Source organism: Myxocyprinus asiaticus, chromosome 1, assembly GCF_019703515.2.
Source record: "Myxocyprinus asiaticus isolate MX2 ecotype Aquarium Trade chromosome 1, UBuf_Myxa_2, whole genome shotgun sequence".
Lineage (NCBI taxonomy): Eukaryota > Metazoa > Chordata > Actinopteri > Cypriniformes > Catostomidae > Myxocyprinus > Myxocyprinus asiaticus.
Window position 1 is genome coordinate 17,039,418 of NC_059344.1, and position 21,553 is coordinate 17,060,970.

General features: G+C 36.9%; 1 protein-coding gene across 1 annotated transcript in view; it reads left to right on the plus strand.

Annotated features, from left to right (window-relative positions):
- LOC127415919 (uncharacterized) overlaps positions 1-21,553 on the plus strand; it is a 49,242-nt gene that overhangs the window by 6,393 nt on the left and 21,296 nt on the right. Inside the window, exons 4-18 of the mRNA XM_051654972.1 lie at positions 1,143-1,235; positions 1,346-1,532; positions 2,026-2,225; positions 3,212-3,597; positions 5,413-5,567; positions 5,701-5,909; positions 10,399-10,538; positions 11,561-11,722; positions 12,420-12,543; positions 12,695-12,898; positions 14,229-15,100; positions 17,131-17,270; positions 19,107-19,235; positions 20,160-20,503; positions 21,284-21,417. Coding sequence (XP_051510932.1) covers positions 1,143-1,235; positions 1,346-1,532; positions 2,026-2,225; positions 3,212-3,597; positions 5,413-5,567; positions 5,701-5,909; positions 10,399-10,538; positions 11,561-11,722; positions 12,420-12,543; positions 12,695-12,898; positions 14,229-15,100; positions 17,131-17,270; positions 19,107-19,235; positions 20,160-20,503; positions 21,284-21,417 — 3,479 coding nt within the window. The remainder of the gene's footprint in view (positions 1-1,142; positions 1,236-1,345; positions 1,533-2,025; positions 2,226-3,211; positions 3,598-5,412; positions 5,568-5,700; positions 5,910-10,398; positions 10,539-11,560; positions 11,723-12,419; positions 12,544-12,694; positions 12,899-14,228; positions 15,101-17,130; positions 17,271-19,106; positions 19,236-20,159; positions 20,504-21,283; positions 21,418-21,553) is intronic.

Genomic DNA, 21,553 nt, shown 5'->3' on the forward strand with positions numbered 1-21,553 from the left:
CAAAAATAAAACATACTCTCATCATTTACTCACCCTCATGCCATTCCAGATGTGTATTACTTCTTTTCTACTGCAGAACACAAATTAAGATTTTTAGAATAATAGTTCAGCTCTGTAAGTCTATACAATGCAAGTGAATGGTGACCAGAACTTTGAATCTCCAAAAAGCACACAAAGGCAGCATAAAAGTTATCAATACGACTCTAGTAGTTTAATCCATGTCTTCAGAAGTGATATGATTAGTGTGGCTGAGAAACAGATCAATATTTTTTTCAACAGATCAAGTAATTATTTTACTATAAATCTCCACTTATGCTTTCACATTCTTCTTATGTTTTTGTCTATTTGCATGCTTTGTGCATATCGCCACTTACTGGGCAGGTAGAAGAAAATTTATAGTAAAAAAGGACTTAAATATTGATCTGTTTCTCACTCACACCTATCATATCGCTTCTGAAGATATGGATTTAACCACTGGAGTTGTATGGATTAATTTTTGTGTTGCATTTATGTGCTTTTTGAAGCTTCAAAGTTGCATCTCCACTTTCACTTTCACCTTTACATCTGAAAGTCACATGTGGTGCCTGTTTAGTTTCACTTTCACATCTGAAAGTAAAAGTTAAAGTGGAGATTTTGAGTAAAAAAGGACTTAAATATTGTTCTGTTTCTGTAGAGTAAAACACTGGAGTCTTATGGATTACTTCTATATTTCCTTTGTGTGATGTTTGGAGCTCCAAAGTTCTAGTCACCATTCACTTGTATTGTATGGACCTACAGAGCTGAAATACTCTTCTAAAAATCTTAATTTGTGTTCAGCAGAAGAAAGAAAGTCATACACATCTGGAATGGCATGAGGGTGAGTAAATGATGAAAGTTTGGGTGAACTATTCCTTTAAATAGTGTAGACTGCTCTTGAATTATTGGATAGTCCTTTTGCTAAATTAAGATGAAAATGCATCATCACGGTCTGTGAAAATGGTCCACTGGGGAGCAATGAATTATACCTTTTTGTGTGGAAAGGAAAGACCATCTTCTCAAAGTCACACATTGAAAGATTCAGGAAACTGGAACATTTATATTCTGTCAGTCAGCAAAATGATTAATTTAACTGTATACATTTACTATTATGTTTATGTGTCCAGTACCATTTGCAACAGCATCACTTAAAGGGAACCAATGACATTTCTTCTATTGAGGAGAATCAAGCTGAAGTGTTCAACTCACTGAAAACAGAGGTTAGGAAAATATGATAATAAACTGACCATATATCATATTCACAATGTTTTAAAAAGCAATGATATCGCCTTTTATGGACAACTGTGCCTGTTACTCTTTGGGTTTGAAGGACCAGACTCAAAGGGATTTTCTGGATGTTCGTGAACACGTCATTTCTTCTGACAGTACTCCTCAGCTTCTGCAGAGCTGGGAACTGGTAGAGAGAGAAGACAAAGAGAAAGAAGAGGAAGAACAGAAGAAAGAGGGACCAGTAATTGTTCAAAATGCATCTTCATGTACAGACGAGGCCCCGGAGGGTCAGTGTTCTCTGTCTGAGGGAACTGTAAGAGCTGCTGATATTGAGAACAAACAAAGATGTGATGAGAGAGACCTAAAACGGCAATGTCACTCCTCTCTAAACACTTTAAATGAAGACATTTCATCATTTCAAGTTAAACAGCGGAGATTCATGATCTATCTGTGTGGTGGATATAAAGGTAAGGCTAATGTCACCCTCTGAGCCTGGAGACTGGCTGTAAACCCATATGCTGGATCGTTGACAAGCACCTATTTGTAATGTAAAATATGCCATGCTACTCCTTTTTGATTCTTTATTAGTGTGAGATCAGGGAAAGTATGACAGTTTACAACCACACTACACTTAGAAAATGGTTGCTTTCTGCTGATAGTGTCTGTATGTATGTATACAGTATGTACTGCATAGAGACTATTGAAGATACAAGCCATTTTGGTTAAAGTCAAGGTATACGTACTGTATTATACATCTTGTGTGTGTGTGTGTGTGTGTAGATACCATCCCAGAGCGTAGTGCGTTGATGGAGTGTGTGTATCCTCGGCTGTATCTACACTGCAAGCAGAGAGGATATGATTTCAGGATGTTCGACCTGCGTGCAGGAGTTGGAGATCCTGTTTCGGATCATCATGATTTGGCCGAGTTGCACGTGGAGACACTGAGACGGTGTCAGGAGACTGAAGGGCCAAATTTTTTTGTAGGTTTAATTGCACATTGTTCATTTACATTTCAAGTGAGTGCCACAGGATAAAATAGTAATTAGTCAGTAGTAATAATACATTATTAGTGGTGCTTGCTAAGGCAAACATCACTATTACTATTGCTAAATGAACAAATCCTGAGCCCTAAGAAGTAAACTTTGCACGTTTGTGCTACGGACATGAATTTCACCTTAAATCGTGATGACCTCAAATCTGACTTGCAATTTTCACCTGCTAGGACAATCTATAGATTTCCACTGGAGAAACGCAATCCATGTCGGGTCCAGAATATCAGAAAGCAACCAGAATACCCTAGTAGCCATATAGCAATAAGCTAAAAAATACTCTGAATGCCCTGCCAACCACCAACAACATCCTAACATTATGGCAGCTAGTTTTTCATGGGCAAAAACCTCTCACATTTTTTTAAGAAAATGTAAAAATGTAAAAATGTGGAAAAAAATGTTATTATTCTGGATTCAGTGCAAGTTAAGCTTATTTGACAGCATTTGTGGGATTATGTTGATTACCACAAAACATAATTTCGACCTTCTTTACTTGAAAAAAGCTAAAGGAAATCTTAGAAATTAATCGGGCCAATCCATTAATGTTAAAATACTCACTGTTTCAAAAGTAAAGCCACAAGACATAAACAATATGCATGTAAACATGATTTTAGTGTGATAAAATCACTTACTAACCTTTTCTGTTTAGTTATATCCAATTTTACAACTTAGTTGCCATGACGACGTAATGTAAAACAGAAGAATTAATGTAAGTGCTTTTATAAAATGATAAGCTTCACATTTCTGCCTTTAAACCCTCCAAAAATTGGCCCCCATTAACTTCCTTTGTGGTAATAAACATTACGCCACAAATTATTTTGATTGAGCTGAACTGGTTTTGATCACGGAATATTTTTTTTAAATGGTGCGTGATTGATTAAATAGGTATTTGTTTCCACAACATCTCTCTTCTTTAGGTGTTCATTGGCCAAAAACATGACATACGGTCATTGCCGAAAACCATCCCGCAAGCAGACTTTGAAGCAGTTGTACAATTTGTAGAGAGAAACAAGAAGAAGCTGTCCAGGAGACCTTCAGACATGGCTGTGGAATCTCAGTCCAGTATTGGCACCAGCAACAGCAGCAGTTTTGTCCTGGAGAATTTATCCGAAGAGAAGGAACCTTCACAAAGTTCAGTCGTAATGAGTGACAACTCTTTCTCCAGCAGTTCCTTTTCAGATGGAGAGGAAACACAGCTGGCCCGGAGCTGGATGGACTTTGACCAGGATTTGACTCTTCTGCAGTCATGGTACAAGTTGGATAAAAACACACTTCCTGCTGTGTACCGCTTACTTCCTGTCAGGTAAATAAGAGGATATGCTTAACAAAGGCCTTGTCCCAAATTCTGGCTCTAGCCCTTGCGGTTCTCCTTCTAGTCCACTCGTAGTATGTAATGCACCATAGACTGTTGGGTTGTAGTCCACTGTGAAGTCCACCCAAAAGGGTGCATTGAGGGAGCATAGCAGCAAAAATCACAAAATGACAATTGGAACCAACCAGTCTTGAGGACTTCACAGGCATACATGAGAGATGGCCACAAATACTGGTCAACCGCTAAAGGTTTTTCAATGGCCGAAACTGATATCTAGAGAGCAGGATGGCCGATATAAATGCCAATAAACATAATAAAATTTAACAATAGCAAATTTTATGTACACAATGTTTTAATCAAATACAGATTTTATGAACTATTTACTTAAATTTGCATAAACTTGATAAATCTTGAAAACAGAAATAGTTGACTATCAATTGACAAATCTATTGGTAGATTTTGGAACTGATACAAGGGAAAGTTAACCTTTCTGCTAATCTGCCAAGTGAACACAAAAAAAATAGACAAATATCAGCCGATTAATCGTCCTGGTCTATCGCTAGCTACAAGAACACAGAACTGCATGCGAATCAGGAACTACTTATTTATCAAGTTGAAAACAGTGGTGTAGACTAATTATGTTGGCTTGACAAAGCCAACATACTGTTATTCTACAAACTTGGTTTAGGTTTATTTTTTTCAAAACCTCTAAGCAGAGCCCAAAATTTCTAACACTAACTTTCAAGCTAGATCCACTAAACTTACCTCCTCATGGTCGCTATAATGTGGTTCTCGCTCTCAGTGGGGCGTGTGGTGAGTTGTGTGTGGATGCTGCAGAGAATAGTGTGAAGCCTCCACAAGCGCTATGTCTCCGCCGTAACGCGCTCAACAAGCCACGTGATAAGATGCACGAATTGACGGTCTCAGACGCAACTGAGATTCCTCCTCCGCCAGCTGAATTGAGGCGAGTCACTATGCCACCACGAGGACTTAGAGCGCATTGGGAATTGGGTATTCCAAATTGGGGAGAAAATGGGAGAAAAATTTAAAATAAAAAAATCTGAAAAATTCCATACACTCACATTGATAGAAAGTTCAAACAGGCCAACGGAATGCAATTCAAACTCCAACTGTCAAAAATTCAAATGTAAACAATCCCACAAAAGGCCTTTGATCTACTTTAAGTTCATCAAACTTCACACTTTTCAAATTAGACTTAAACTTTCAGACAAGGCTTTGCCAAGCCAACATCAAAGTTCATCTTGACAAACTTCACCTATCTAGTTACAAACTGTCGTTGCTGAGCCGTTAGGTAGATACAACACTCTTTGTTTAGTTCCCATGGCAGTGACTCAAGGATTTGCATTGTTGTAGTTGTTTGACAATTGTTAGTATTAGAAGTCATATACCAACATAGTTTTCCTCCTTCCCTAGCCAGCTACTCCTTGTAGAGTATAAATCTTTCCTCTGGCTGCTAAGAATATGTTACAAAGCCCTCTTAATCATGCCTTGATTTCCCTTTAGTTGTTTTTGACAATATCTACTTCTTTGATGGTACTACATCATTTGATTAATATTTCAGATGTCCATATTTTACATTGATTATTTAGCCATCCGTATTTATATTGTTCTTGAGTGACGATAGAACGATATTTGCATCAGCCAATTTTATTTATTTTTTATTTTTTTGGATCAGCCAATTAACTGTGCCCAGCTGATGTATGCTCTCTATGTTTTTCCCTATAGCTCACTTAATTCAAATGCTTTTGTTTTTCAACAAGCTTTTATTCCTCTATTTTATATTAGCACACACCACCCTGACTTCCTCAGTCGGGATGGGCATCGCAGAAAGCTGGGAAGGAAGGCATGGCGCTCTTCCTGCATGAAACTGTGTAATGTGTTGTGGCAGTCTGGACCGGGAGCTATTGGAGAAGAAGCTACCTGCCGTCTACTTAGGACAGGCATGACTTTTGCAGCCATACTGTTTTGAGATAAAGTCTGCATACCTTTTTCTTGAATCACTCTTGAAAATGGATGCAAAGAAGCTCAAATGACAGAAATCACCATGCCAAATGTCTCAAATGTGTGTTTCAGTGTTGGACTGGGAGGTGGATCAGGGTCTTGGAGGGAAACAGCCGGTAGAGGAATACAGTCACTGTTATAAGAGGATCATCACAGACCTTCTGTACAATCTGAAGAGTGAATATGCCACTCAGTTTATAGACCTACACAAAGGAAGACCTGAAATCAATCAAAACTTGCATCAAGCTCAGCAGCGCTTAATTCACAACATCCACCTCAAGGTGTGTGTCTTTGTATGGGTATATTTGGTGTAAAAAGTGTTGTTACTGGCATTCATAAAAAGTAGTGATTGACTGGTCTTCCTGCCTACCTCCCGGCCTATTATATAATGCAATTGTTTTTTTATAATGATATGTGATACTTATAGTCTTAAAATAGCCAAATATCGTCTGATTTATCAGCTTGGCCAGTGTAATGGTCTATCACTAATAAAAGGTAGTTGCAAAGTACAGGCCACAACTAGATGTGTACCGATAGTGGACTTTGCCAGTGGTAGAAAAGACAGATAGCCAATTAATCAGACAATAGTTTTTAAAATCGATTCATAGAATTTATTCTTTCCTTACTATGACAGGCACAGACACAGAGGCAACAAGAGTTCAAAATGAATAAAATCCCAGATGCAGTTTATGATGCAACCAAAATCCCAATAATAACCATAATGCTGGACTTTTAACTATAAACAAACACAAAAGACACCAGGGACTTTTATTTTGAAATGACGTAGACTTGAGTATTTACCAAATTAAGTTCATCTAGTGATTATATTCACTAGATGAAGGGTTATTTACAGTATATACTGTGTGTAATATTATATATATATATATATATATATATATATATATATATATATATATATATATATATACACATACAATACTGTGCAAAAGTCTTAGGCACATAAGATGTATCACAAAAGCATTTGTCTTAAGATGGTTATTTATATCTTCAGTTTTAGTGTGTCAATACGAAATATAAATGTTAGACTCTTGCAAATTTTAGAATTTGGAAAAGATTAGAATAGAAGAACAGGGAGCCCTGCAACAGATGTCATGGCCCCCACAAAGCCCCTCACTAAACATCATGTCAGTCTGAGATTACATAAAGAGACAGAAGCAACTGAGACAGCCTAAATAGATAGAAGAACTGTGGCAAATTCTCCAAGAAGCTTTGAACATCCTATCTGCCAACAACCAAGAAAAACTGTGTCCAGGTGTACCTAGGAGAATTGGTGCTGTTTTAAAGGCAAAGGTGGTCACACCAAATATTGATTTCATTTTTTTTTTATTTTTTTTTTTTATGTTTACTGGACTCTGTATGACATAAGTGATAAATGAAAACTATTTATGTCATTATTTTTGAAGACATCCTCACAATGCAACATTTTTCACAAGTGCCTAAAATTTTTGCACAGTACTGTATATACAGGTGCATCTCAATAAATTAGAATGTCGTGGAAAAGTTCATTTATTTCAGTAATTCAACTCAAATTGTGAAACTCGTGTATTAAATAAATTCAATGCACACAGACTGAAGTAGTTTAAGTTTTTGGTTCTTTTAATTGTGATGATTTTGGCTCACATTTAACAAAAACCCACCAATTCACTATCTCAAAAAATTAGAATATGGTGACATGCCAATCAGCTAATCAACTCAAAACACCTGCAAAGGTTTCCTGAGCCTTCAAAATGGTCTCTCAGTTTGGTTCACTAGGCTACACAATCATGGGGAAGACTGCTGATCTGACAGTTGTCCAGAAGACAATCATTGACACCCTTCACAAGGAAGGTAAGCCACAAACATTCATTGCCAAAGAAGCTGGCTGTTCACAGAGTGCTGTATCCAAGCATGTTAACAGAAAGTTGAGTGGAAGGAAAAAGTGTCGAAGAAAAAGATGCACAACCAACCAAGAGAACCACAGACTTATAATAACTGTCAAGCAAAATCGATTCAAGAATTTGAGTGAACTTCACAAGGAATGGACTGAGGCTGGGGTCAAGGCATCAAGAGCCACCACACACAGACATGTCAAGGAATTTGGCTACAGTTGTCGTATTCCTCTTGTTAAGCCACTCCTGAACCACAGACAACGTCAGAGGTGTCTTACCTGGGCTAAGGAGAAGAAGAACTGGACTGTTGCCCAGTGGTCCAAAGTCCTCTTTTCAGATGAGAGCAAGTTTTGTATTTCATTTGGAAACCAAGGTCCTAGAGTCTGGAGGAAGGGTAGAGAAGCTCATAGCCCAAGTTGCTTGAAGTCCAGTGTTAAGTTTCCACAGTCTGTGATGATCTGGGGTGCAATGTCATCTGCTGGTGTTGGTCCATTGTGTTTTTTGAAAACCAAAGTCACTGCACCCATTTAGCAAGAAATTTTGGAGCACTTCATGCTTCCTTCTGCTGACCAGCTTTTTAAAGATGCTGATTTCATTTTCCAGCAGGATTTGGCACCTGCCCACACTGCCAAAAGCACCAAAAGTTGGTTAAATGACCATGGTGTTGGTGTGCTTGACTGGCCAGCAAACTCACCAGACCTGAACCCCATAGAGAATCTATGGGGTATTGTCAAGAGGAAAATGAGAAACAAGAGACCAAAAAATGCAGATGAGCTGAAGGCCACTGTCAAAGAAACCTGGGCTTCCATACCACCTCAGCAGTGCCACAAACTGATCACCTCCATGCCACGCCGAATTGAGGCAGTAATTAAAGCAAAAGGAGCCCCTACCAAGTATTGAGTACATATACAGTAAATTAACGTACCTTCCAGAAGGCCAATAATTCACTAAAAATGTTTTTTTTTTATTGGTCTTATGATGTATTCTAATTTTTTGAGATAGTGAATTGGTGGGTTTTTGTTATTTGTGAGCCAAAATCATCACAATTAAAAGAACCAAAGACTTAAACTACTTCAGTCTGTGTGCATTGAATTTATTTAATACACGAGTTTCACAATTTGAGTTGAATTACTGAAATAAATGAACTTTTCCACGACATTCTAATTTATTGAGATGCACCTGTATACACCGGTGGCCAAAAGTTTGGAATAATGACCAGATTTTGCTCTTATGAAAATAAATTAAAATAAATTTTATTCACCAAAGTGGCATTCAAGTGATCACAATGTATAGTCAGGACATTAATAATGTGAAAAATTACAGTTTGAAAACAAAATATTCATAACTTCTTAAACTACTTCAAAGAGTTCTCATCAAAAAATCCTCCACGTGCAGCAATGACAGCTTTGCAGATCCTTGACATTCTAGCTGTCAGTTTGTCCAGATACTCAGGTGACATTTCACCTCACGCTTCCTGTAGCACTTGCCATAGATGTGGCTGTCTTGTCGGCACTTCTCATGGACCTTACAGTCTAGCTGATCCCACAAAAGCTCAATGGGATTAAGATCCATAACACTCTTTTCCAATTCTCTGTTGTCCAATGTCTGTGTTTCTTTGCCCACTCTAACCTTTTCTTTTTGCTTTTCTGTTTCTAAAGTGGCTTTTTCTTTGCAATTCTTCCCATAAGGCCTGCACCCCTGAGTCTTCTCTTTACTGTTGTACATGAAACTGGTGTTGAGCGGGTAGAATTCAATGAAGCTGTCAGCTGAGGACATGTGAGGCATCTATTTCTCAAACTAGAGACTCTGATGTACTTACCCTCTTGTTTAGTTGTACATCTGGCCTGCTACATCTCTTTCTGTCCTTGTTAGAGCCAGTTGTCCTTTGTCTTTGAAGACTGTAGTGTACACATTTTGTATGAAATCTTCAGTTTTTTGGCAATTTCAAGCATTGTATAGCCTTCATTCCTCAAAACAATGATCGAATGACGAGTTTCTAGAGAAAGCTGTTTCTTTTTTGCCATTTTTTACCTAATATTGACCTTAAGACATGCCAGTCTATTGCATACTGTGGCAACTCAAAAACAAAGACAATTTTAAGCTTCATTTAACAAACCAAATATCTTTCAGCTGTGTTTGATATAATGTCAGGTGATTTTTCTAATACCAAATTATCAAATTAGCATGATTACTCAAGGATAAGGTGATGGCTGATGGAAATGGGGCCTGTCTAGATTTGATCAAAAATGACTTTTTTCAAATAGTGATGGTGCTGTTTTTTACATCAGTAATGTCCTGACTATACTTTGTGATCAGCTGAATGCCAGTTTGGTGAATTAAAGTACCAATTTCCTTCCGAAACAGCAAAATCTGTACATTATTCCAAACTTTTGGGTGCCAGTGTATATAATTCAATTTAGAACACTTGATTGTCTAATCAAAATAACAAGTGAGGAAAAATATGTGAATGAATACTGTCAATGATGAAAGATTCAAAACAGCAAATCCCAATGAGGTGTCAGTGATTGTATTTATTTCACTTATAGAGGCCGCTGTTATTCTATAAACCAAACCATTCTAACAGTACAATCCTTAAGCGCCGGCCACAGGAAAGAAAAAAAAAAAAACTATAGGCAACAATCGGCATAGATTTTTTTCCAATAAATTAAAAAAAGCAAAAATAATATCATAAACATCCCAAAAAGCAACTATTGGCACCGATGAATCGGTAAAACCAATATATCCCTAGGCACAACTAGCTCATTTTAGACAAGATTTATGACTGGTGACTAATTAAGTGACAAACCTTATCTTTAAATGTGTATGTATAAGGCATCATTAATGAAAATTATTGTGTACATATGTAAACATGCTTTTCAAGCTGAGACACACTAATATACATGAGAGAAACGTCAGCTGGGGAAGAAAAGGCTTGAGTGCGAAACACAACAGATCACATCAGTTCTACACTGAACGCCTTTGTGCTCATTTCCAGCGCACTGTCACTGCAGCCTTCAACAGGTAAGAAAACTATATAGCCCCTCTATTCCCCTCATCTCATGTTACTTTGTCACTGTCTGTCAAGTTAAAGTATTAAAGTATGGCTTCAGAGTTATGCAGGTCAGTCTGCCTAAAGGCTCCTTTGATATGAAGAGGAGGGAGGTCTCTAGAAATCAAGTTAAAGAAGAAATTCAGTGTCATGCCAGATTTGCGAAAGCATTGTGAGTTACACATTCAAATGTGGTTTTATATTCCACCCTTGTCTCCATCAGTTTTTCAAAATTATTAAAGGAATAGTTCAACCAAAAATGTAATTCTCTCATCATTTACTCACCCACATGCCATCCCAGATGTGTATGACTTTATTTCTTCAGCAGAACACAAATGAAGATTTTTAGGAGAATATTTCAGCTCTGTAGGTCAATACAATGCAAGTCAACAGGATCCAAAACTTTGAAGCTTAAAAAACATATAAAGGCAGCATAAAAGTAATCCATACAACTCCAGTATTTAAATCCGTCTCAGAAGTGATATGACAGGTGTGGGTAAGAAACAGATTAATATTGAAATCCTTTCTTACTGTTAATAACCACTTGCAAACAACCCACCTAAGTGCTTTTGAGTTCTTCTTCTGTTTTTGACGATTCACATTCTTCATGTATATGCACCACCTACTGGGCAGGGAGGAGAATTTATAGTAAAAAAGGACTTAAATATAATCATATCGTTTCTGATATGGATTTAATCACTGGAGTCATATGGATTACTTTTATGCTGCCTTTATGTGCTTTTTGGAGCTTCAAAGTTTTGGTCACCATTCACTTGCATTGTATGGACCTGCAGAGCTGAGATATTCTTCTAAAAATCTTTGTTTCCGTTCAGCAGAAGAAAGAAAGTCATACACAACTGGGATGGCATGAGGGAGAGTAAATGATGAGGGAATTTGAATTTTTAGGTGAAATATCCCTTTAGGAATTGATCCTTTTCTAAAGGTTGTTCAAGTTTGTTAGACTAAAATATCTGTTTATTTTCTTTCTTTTCAGAGTACAGGGTTATGTGTTCAGACAGGACTTTCTGATGGAAGTGAAGCGTGCGCTTGAAGCATCCTCCTCCAGGAGAGCTGTGCTGTTACTGGGTGAACCAGGGTCTGGAAAGAGCACCACACTTGCAAAAGTAGCACAACTCCTACCCACCTGGATATCTGGGTAGGCAAACAAATGGAACCTGAATGTAAACATTGTAAGGTAGTTTTAAAAACCGAAAACAAATATTATTGTAATATTTTTGGGTTTGGTCTAGTTTAACCTGGATTTAAACAAACACTAAATGTAATGAGATTCTTTTGTGGGAATGATTAGTATTAATATTAGGGGAAGACAAAGCATTAAGTGGTCTAGATCAGATTTTTTTTTTTTTTTATGCCAAGGATCCCCTAATATGATTCCATCGTGAAGGACCCCCTTCCTAGGATATAAAAGCAACAGTGGCAAGGAGAAACTCCTTTAAAAATACAACAAATGTACTGTACATACTGTTCTGGAAAGTATGCACATTGCAAGGAAGGAGAGATGAACACTAAAATAAATTAGAAATACTTTTTATCACAAAACTATGTTTGTTTTTTTACTCAGTCTGTTAATAGAATAAAAAAATAATGATCAATATTATGATTTCCGACCTGTTGGTAATTTATTAAATGCTAACCTTTATACTTTTTAAACATATTTTACTTTTTTTTTTTTTTCACAGACCCATTAGCGGGGTCCCCGGGCCCCAGTTTGCAAACCCCATCCGGGATAATTAATAGGACAAGATAAATCTTAGGGTTATGGCTAATGGTTTTTATATTTATGACATAAGATATCATATTGCTCAGTTTCATTTAATTTGGTTCATTCTTAGGGATGGCAAAGTGCTGACCTGCTTTGTGGGTCTGACAGCTAACAGCAGAAACGTACGTCTGCTTCTCCAGACCCTGTGTCTGCAGTTAGCTAACATCTATAACCTCAAAACAGAGATATCTGAGGTACATGATTACTGATTAATCAAATATTCATAAGGTCTTTTAAACCGTATTGGATACATGATATTGTGTGTTTGCTTATCTATCTCACAGATAGTGTTGCACTATGAAAAAAACAGCAGTCTCTGTTTCACAGCAATTTTTTCTCCCACAGTCGCTGTCAGAGCTTTCCAGTGAACTGTGCTCATTGCTGAGTCTGGTGACAGAGGACCGGCCCTTGACTCTAGTGCTGGATGGTCTGGATAATCTGAGTGAGGAGCATGAGGCTGATCTCTCCTGGCTTTGTCATATTCTATTGCCACACGTCTTCATCATCCTCTCTGCCAGCACACATTCTAAATGCGCTCATGTACTTCAGGTAAACCAGTGATGATCCCCAAACTGGTGCAGTTTAAGGGTGAATCTCACAAAAATATTTTGAGGTCATATTTTATTCCAAAATCAAAAGAAATAAAATCTATAATATTTGGCATAAAGAAAATGAAGCCTATTTTTTAGGAACATTTAAGGAATAGTGTACCCAAAAATGAAAATTCTCTCTTCATTTACTCTCCCTCAGGGTATGACTTTGTTTCTAATGCAGAACACAAATTAAGATTTTTAGAAGAATATCTCAGCTCTGTAGGTCCATATATTGCATACATTACATTCCAGACAGGGTCCAAAACTTTGAATCTCCAAAAAGCACATAAAGGCAGCATAAAATAAATCCATACAACTCCAGTGGTTAAATCCATATGTTCAGAAGCAATATGATAATGTGGGTGAGAAACAGACCAATACTGTATTCAAGTCCTTTTTACTGTAAATCTCCACTTTCGTTTTCACATTCTTCTTTTGTTTTTTGGCAATTCACATTCTTCATTTATATCGCCACCTACTGGTTGTTACTGTTCAAAATTGGAGATTTATAGTAAAAAAAGACTTAAATATTGATCTGTTTCTCACCCACACTTATCATATTGCTTCTGAAGACATGGATTTAACCACTGGAATCGTATGGATTACATTTATGTGCTTTTTGGAGCTTCAAAATTCTGGCCACCATTCACTTGCATTGTATGGACCTACAGAGCTGAAGTATTCTTCTACAAACCTTCATTTGTGTTCCACAAAAGAAAGAAGATCATACACATCTAGTATGGCAAGAGGAAGAGTAAAAGATGAGAGAATTTTAGAGTGAACTATTCCTTTAATATTTTTATGCATTTTTTTTCTTCAAATCAGAATAAATTAAAGGCAGTACAACAAGTACTGCAATGATGTTTAAATGCTACACAATTTAAATGAGATGTTGTATTTTTTTTTTTTTAATTACATTACTGAGAATGAGATTTTTTTGCATTGCGGTAAAGAGAATTTGTTGGAAGATACAGTAAAATGTGCCTAATTGTCATGAAAATAATGTCACAATGCAAAAACTCTTAATGGTCGTAAAAAAGGACTTATTTTCTTTAAGCAAAATATTATTTCTTTAATTTGACTTTGGGGTAATAATATAAATATCCTTCACACACCTGAATGGTTGCAGGCAGGTGTTGAACAAGAAGAAAATGTCAAAATGGAAAATGGCGTCTATCTGATGAAGGTCGCATGACCGAAACGTTGCTTTTTCAATAAACATTTGACAAATCTTTGTCTTGTCTTGTCTCACTTTGTTCTCTCTATCTCTCTCTCCACCCTTTCAGTCCCAGGTTGAAGTCTCTGTCCTTTCACTACCTGCTCTTAGCTGTGAGGACATCGCATCAGGACTGCAGTCCAGGCTAGCAACAGACTTTCGCCAACTAACAGAAGACCAGTATAACCACTTATTCCAGTCCTGTCTGTCCTGTCCATCCCCTCTCTACCTAAACCTAGCCTATGCCGAGAGCAAGCAATGGAGTTCCTTTACTCCCAAAGAGAGTCTCAGCATCCCTACGGACCTACAGCAACTCTTCGTGGGCATCCTAGTTCATCTGGAGCGAGAGCATGGGGCATGTTTGGTGCGACGCATGGCTTTGCTAATATCACTCTCCCGTGCTGGCGTGACCGAGGAGGAACTTCTGGTGCTGCTGGGGCAAGATGATCACGTCACTCGAGAGATGACGGTTTTGCATCATCAGACGTTACCCGTTTCAGAATACTCCCCAGTGCCTTATGTGTTTGTGGCACGACTGCTGCGTGGTCTAAGAGATTACATTACAGAAGTAGAAAGTGACAGCACATGGGTGCTGCGCTGGACTCACACAGAGTTCGGCTGCATCACTCTACAACGATACGCACCAACAGAGGACTTGCGGAAAGCTATCCATGCAGACTTTGCAGATTACTTTAATGGGAATGTTCCAAATAACCAGGTTTTTCAGCCACTAGCCTGGATCAGGAAGGAGAAGGGCAGGAGGATCTACTTATTTAATTTGCGCAAACTCCACTGTTTGCCTTATCATTACATTCACTCAGAGCAGATTGTCCCTTTACTCAGCCAGTGTCTGTTTAACTATGAGTTCCTGCTGCATAAACTGTGGGGTCTGTCCATCTACCATGTGGAGGAGGACCTTAAAGCTGCCGTCATACCGGATAAGTATGATCACCAGACAAGTGTGTGTTTGTGCCTAGGCATACACTGCAAAAATAATTTTCTTAATTAGTTTTTTGTGTTGTTTGCCAGTAAAAATATTTAAACGTTCTTAAAACAAGTTGAATTTACTTGAAAAGCAAAATGGCACAAGGTAATTTGTCTTGTTTTCAAATAAATCAAACTAAATTTAGTGAGATTTATGCTTAATACAAGAATAAACTATTTGCCAATGGGTTAAGAAAAATAAACTTAATTTAAATGAAAAACAAGTTTATTTTTCTTACCATATTGGCAGATTTTTTTTTTTTTTTTTCTTGCTTTAAGCATAAGTTTACTAAATTTTGTCAGATTTGTCTGAAAATTGACAAAGGATTAGTTCACTGAAAATGTAAATTCTCTCATCATTTACTCACCCTCATGCCATCCCAGATGTGTATGACTTTCTTTCTTCTGCAGAACACAAATGGAGATTTTTAGAAGAATATCTCAGCTCTGTTGGTCCTCACAATGCAAGTGAATGGTGACCAGAACTTTGAAGCTCAAAAAGCACATAAATGCAGCATAAAAGTAACTGTGTAAAAGTAAAAGTGACTCCGGTGGTTAAATCTGTACCTTCAGAAGTGATATTATAGGTGTGGGTAAGAAACAGATCAATATTTAAATCCTATTTTACTATAAATTTTCAGTTTCATTTTCTTCTTCTTTTGTTTTTGGCGATTCGCATTCTATGTGCATATCGCCACATACTGGACAGGGAGGAAAATTTACAGTAAAAAAGGATGAAAAAATTGATCTGTTTCTCACCCACGCCTATCATAGCACTTCTGAAGAAATGGATTTAACCACTGGAGTCGAATGGACTTACTATTATGCTGCCTTTATGTGCTTTTTGGAGCTTCAATTTTCTCGCCATCATTCACTTGCATTGTGAGGACCTACAGAGCTAAGATATTCTTCTAAAATGTTTGCTTGTGTTCAGCAGAAGAAAGAAAGTCATACACAACTGGGATGGCATGAGGGTGAGTAAACGTTGAGTTTCATTTTGGGGTGAACTATTTCTTTAATATCTTATGCCATTTTGCTTGTCATGTATATATCTTGTTTTGAGAATGTTTAGATACTTTTACTGGAAAACATGACTAAAATACTAATTTAGAAAATTATTATTATTATTATTATTATTATTATTATTATTATTATTTGCAGTGTAGCTTTTAGGGGCATAGAACTGTGTATTTCTGTGGTTTAAGGAATAGTTTACCCAAAAATTACAATTCTGTTCATTTACTGACCCTCAAGCTGTTCCAAATTTTCCATGGCATACAAAGGGCAACATTTTAAATTATGTTCATGGTGCGCTTTCCCATACAATGAAAGCTTATAGTGACCTGGGGTTGTCAAGCTTTTAAAAAAAAAAAAAAAAAAAAAAAAACCATCATAAAAGTTATCCATGTGTACTGTAATAGTCCAAAGCATGCTGCATATATTATCCAGGGGCTATCAAGGTCCAAAAAGTTTCCAAAAAGCACCTTAAAAATAGTCCATGCGACTCATTTGCTATATTTCAAATTGAGATTTGACAGCTACAATGGAGGGCAAGTTTTTTAATGAATTACAATCAATGTGAATTCAGGTTGTTCCTTTCACAAATCTATCGTATGGTTTCAGAAGACTTGGAATATAACCCACTAGTCTTATAGGCTACTTTTATGGTGCTTTTTGATCCTTTTTGGAGCTTGACAGCCCCTGGTCACTGTATGCTTTCATTGTATGTAAAAGAGAGGCCTGGTTATTCTGCTAAATCTCTCCTTTTGTTTTCCACTGAAGAAAGAAAGTAATATATGTTTGACATGAGGGTGAGTAAATGATGATAGATTTTTCAATTCCAGCTCTGAAAGTGTCTATTTGTAAATTTGATTGTATCCAAAAATGTTTAATACGTATTAGAAAGCAGTGTTTTCTTATGCAGGTTACAGTGTAGAGATGCTGAGACAGTGTATCTGTAAGTGTGTGTGTTTTTGTGTATGTTACAGAGAGCTGCTGGATGTAAAAGTGCTGGCTCAGGTTTTGTGTCTCTCTCGTTCTGTTCTCCTAAATGATCCTTGTCAGTTAGCCTCTCAGCTCCTGGGTCGTCTACAACAGATCATTGCCCAAGATAAGCCTGTTACTTCAGGTACACACACACAACGCAAGACTAGGGACATCTGCTGTTGAACAACACACGAAACAAACATCTGAAGACAGATATTAGGCCTGAATCAATGCTGGATATAATAACTAAGTAATAAGGTATGAGAGGCCTTGCCATGTTGTGAATATAGTTACAGCTAAAGGGTGTTGTTAGACACAGTGTGCCGTGCCTGCATCTGCTTCAACTGTGATTATGTTCACAATATGTCACAGTATTGATAATTTATATAATACTGTAGTGCACCCAAAGATTCCCACCCTCATGTTGTTCCACACCTGTATGACTTTCTTTCTTCTGCAGAACACAAAAGAGATTTTAAAGGATGTCCCATTCACTGATTTCAATACTTTGGAAGTTGACAGTTACCCATGCGACTTCTATGTCATATTCCAAGTCTTCAGAGGGCAGACAATTCCAAAATGTAAGTTATTTTACAGTGAAAATCTTAACTTCTGCCATGGCTCTCCTTTGTGCTTTTACGAGTCTGCGAATGGGAAATCCTTTAAAATTACTCTTTTGTGTTCCTCAGAAAAGAGAAATTCAGACAGATTTGGAATAACATGTGGGTGATTAAATTATGACAGAATTTTCATTGTTGGCTGAACTATTCCTTTAAGGACATAATTTTCTTTTTAAAATGTGATTTAAGCAAATTTACTGTATCAAGTGCCTTCTGATTAGAAAACATGCCTCCTGACATGTAAACCTAGTTTACTTTGGCCCTATAGTGTTCTGCGGAATAATATTCACAGTAGGTGGGTAAACGGGTGTTTCACATACTAAACTGTGTATTTTAACATGGCTGAAATGCTTTCTTGACCAATCCGCATCCAGGACCATAACTATATGTTTTATAAACAGAGCTGTTTTTTGTCATACTTGTAAACACAGTAACGGTTGCCAACCGTCCTGTATAGTATGAAATCGTCCTGTTTTAAAGAGATAGTTCACCCAAAAATTAAAATTCTCTCATAATTTACTCACTCTCATGCCATCCCAGATGTATTTGACTTTCTTTCTTCTGCTGAACACAAACAAATATTTTTAGAAGAATATCTCAGCTCTGTAAGTCCTCACAATGCAAGTGAATGGTGACCAGAACTTTGAAGCTTCAAAAAGCACATAAAGGCAGCATAAAAGTAAACCTTACGACTCCAGTAGTTAAATCCATGACTCCAGAAGCTATATGATAGATGTGGGTGAGAAACAGGTACATTTTAAGTCCTTTTTTACTATACATTTTTACTATAAAATGTGCACGAAGGATACTAATCGCCAAAGTGAAAGTGAAGTTTTATAGTAGAAAAGGACATAAATATTGATCTGTTTTTCACCCACACCTATCATATCACTTCTAAAGATATGGATTTAACCACTGGAGTCTTATAGATTACTTTTATGCTGACTTTATGTGCTTTTTGGTGCTTCATAGTTCCGGTCACCATTCACTTGATTGTATGGACCCACAGAGCTGAAATATTCTTTTAAAAATCTTAATTTGTGTTCTGCAGAAGAAAGAAAGTCATGCACATCTGGGATGGCATGAGGGTGAGTAAATGATGAGAGAATTTAAATTTTTGGATGAACTATTCTTTTATGGGCTTAGAATTGAGTTCCGTCTTAAATCCACAGAGTTTGTCCTGTATTTAAAAAAAAACGAGAACATACCAGTATTATTTTTACAAATATTATTTTTTATTTAAATTTTTTTTGTTTCATCATAATCATTTTTACATACAGTTGTCAAGAGATTCCCCTGCTCTGTATATGGTTGGTGGAAAGTTGGCAACCCTAAACATAGTGTGTGTTTTGTTCTAGGTGACCCAAGACAATATTCCTTTCTGCATGCTCTGTTAGTACAATGCAAGAGATCATCTCTGCCGGTTCTTGTGCCCTCTTACACCTGCCTGCTTCCTCCAGGTGGACTTGTACACACATACCTTTCAGGTACGTGTATATAAATTCTAGGACTCTGAATCCAAACGTCACCATTCAGCCAGTGATTTTTGGTTCATCTCTGTCTAAGACCTGCTTCTTTTAGTAATAAGTATTAAGTACTACTGTATGCTATGTATGCAGGTTTGGGGAGTAATGGAATACATGTAACAGGATATTCACGTTGGATCATAATTTCTTTTTATCTAGTAAGATCTTTGATATTAGGGCAAAAATCTTATTCTTGATAATTTTTGTATTGTTTTTCTGTAAAAATATCTAAAAATCCTTAATACAAGATCAATTAGATTCATCTTGTTTTAGAAACAACACTGCATAAGATATTTAGGTTTTTCAGAGAATGTATTTTTAACATGTATATTTTGTCTCACTGTACTGTACAGAGTTTTTATAGTCAAAACAAGTGAAAAAATCTACCAGTGCTGAAGAAGTAATCCAAAGTATTTAGAATACGTTACTGACCTTGAGTAATCTATCGGAATACATTACAAATTACATTTTACAGCATGTATTCTGTAATGGAATACATTTCAAAAGTAACCCTCCCAACCCTGTATGTATGTAAAAGTTAACTGCTGTGTATAAAATCATACATAACTTTATTATTTTTATGACCTGCAATGGAATTTGGCAAAAGAACATAACATTCAAATAAGATGTTCTTTAAAACATAATGACCAAATGGTGTTGCCTTTACATCCTGGCACATATTTAATGGGATAGTTAGCCACAGTCACCATTCACTCCAAAAAGAAAAGATGTAATGAAAATTAATGGTGACTGAGGCTAACATTCTGCCTAACATCTTCTATTGTGTCCCACAGAAGAAAGTAAGTCATACAGGTTTGCAACAACACGAGGGTGAGAAAATTATAACTTAATTTTCATTTTTGGGTGTATTATCCCTTTAACCAGGTCACATGAGTTCTGTGACAGCCCTGGCTCATTGTCAGCACCATATAGTTTCCTGTTCTTCTGATGGAACGCTGAATCTATGGCATCTGGACAACCTAAGCAGGCCAGTGCAATCTTTACCCAGAGCTCAGAGCTCTGCAGCAGACTGGGCAGCTGACTCACTCTTGCTCTGTCTGGAGGACAGTGTGCTGGTGCTACAGATGGGCCACTGGCTGCAGATGAGAGAGGTGAATTCTGGGAAGGTGCTCTACATGGAGAAGGAGGCTTTGGATGTTCCTGTGGTTACATCTGCCTGTGAGGGCCGGTTGCTGGCAGTGTTTTATGACGGAAGTCACCTGGTTAAGGTGAGACATCAGGCAGACATGCACTGTTAATTCCTACACAGACATTGTGAATGCATTTAATCAGATTTATCTTCTTGCATACATTTGTACAGCATTTAAAGGAATATTTTAGGTTCAATACAAGTTAAGCTCGATCGACACCATTTGTGGCATAATGTTGAATACCACAAAAAATTATTTCAACCTGTCCCTCCTTTTCTTAAAAGAAATAAAAAATCTGGGTTCCAGTGAGGCACTTACAATGGAAGTGAATGAGGCCATTCGTTCAAATACGCACTGTTTCAAAAATAAAGCCACAAGACATAAACAATATGTGTTGACATGATTTTAGTGTGATAAAGCGCACTAACTAACATTTTCTATCTGAAGTTATATCCAATTTTACAATGTAATGCTATAAACCATAAAACAACTGTAAAAATTACACTTTAAACAACTTTACAGCTCAAATAATACTCAAGTTTAACAGAAGAATTAATGTAAGTGCTTTTATAAAATTATAAGCTTCACATTTCTGTGTTTAAACCCTCCAAAAACTAGCCCCATTCACTTCCGTTGTAAGTGCATCAATGTAACCTCGATTTCTGCTTTTTATAAAGTAAAGGAGGGACAAGTAAAAGTTACTTTTTGTGGGGATCATCATTATGCCACAAGCTGTCGATTGAGCTTAACTTTTATTCAATATCGCTTTTATATAATTTATATCGCAAATTACCAGTTATCTGTCCATTAATTTCCTCTCTCTCTCTCTATGTCTCTTTCACTTTGTTCCTCTGTTAGGTGTTTGATCTTGTGGCCTCCTGTTCGCTGTTGTGTTTGGTAAAGATTGCCCTTGAGTTTGAGCCCATTCACAAAGATCACTCCATATTGGTCTCTCACCACTCTGTTAAAGACTATGTTCTCTTCGCCTACAGGTTCATTTGTATTATTTATAATAGTTTGTTCTTAAATAATATTAGTATTTATTAATTATAAGATGGTTCATATCCAGTTGCTAGCCATGTGAGAAAACAATGCTGCTGTTCCTGGACAGATTTCCATTATTTGGTC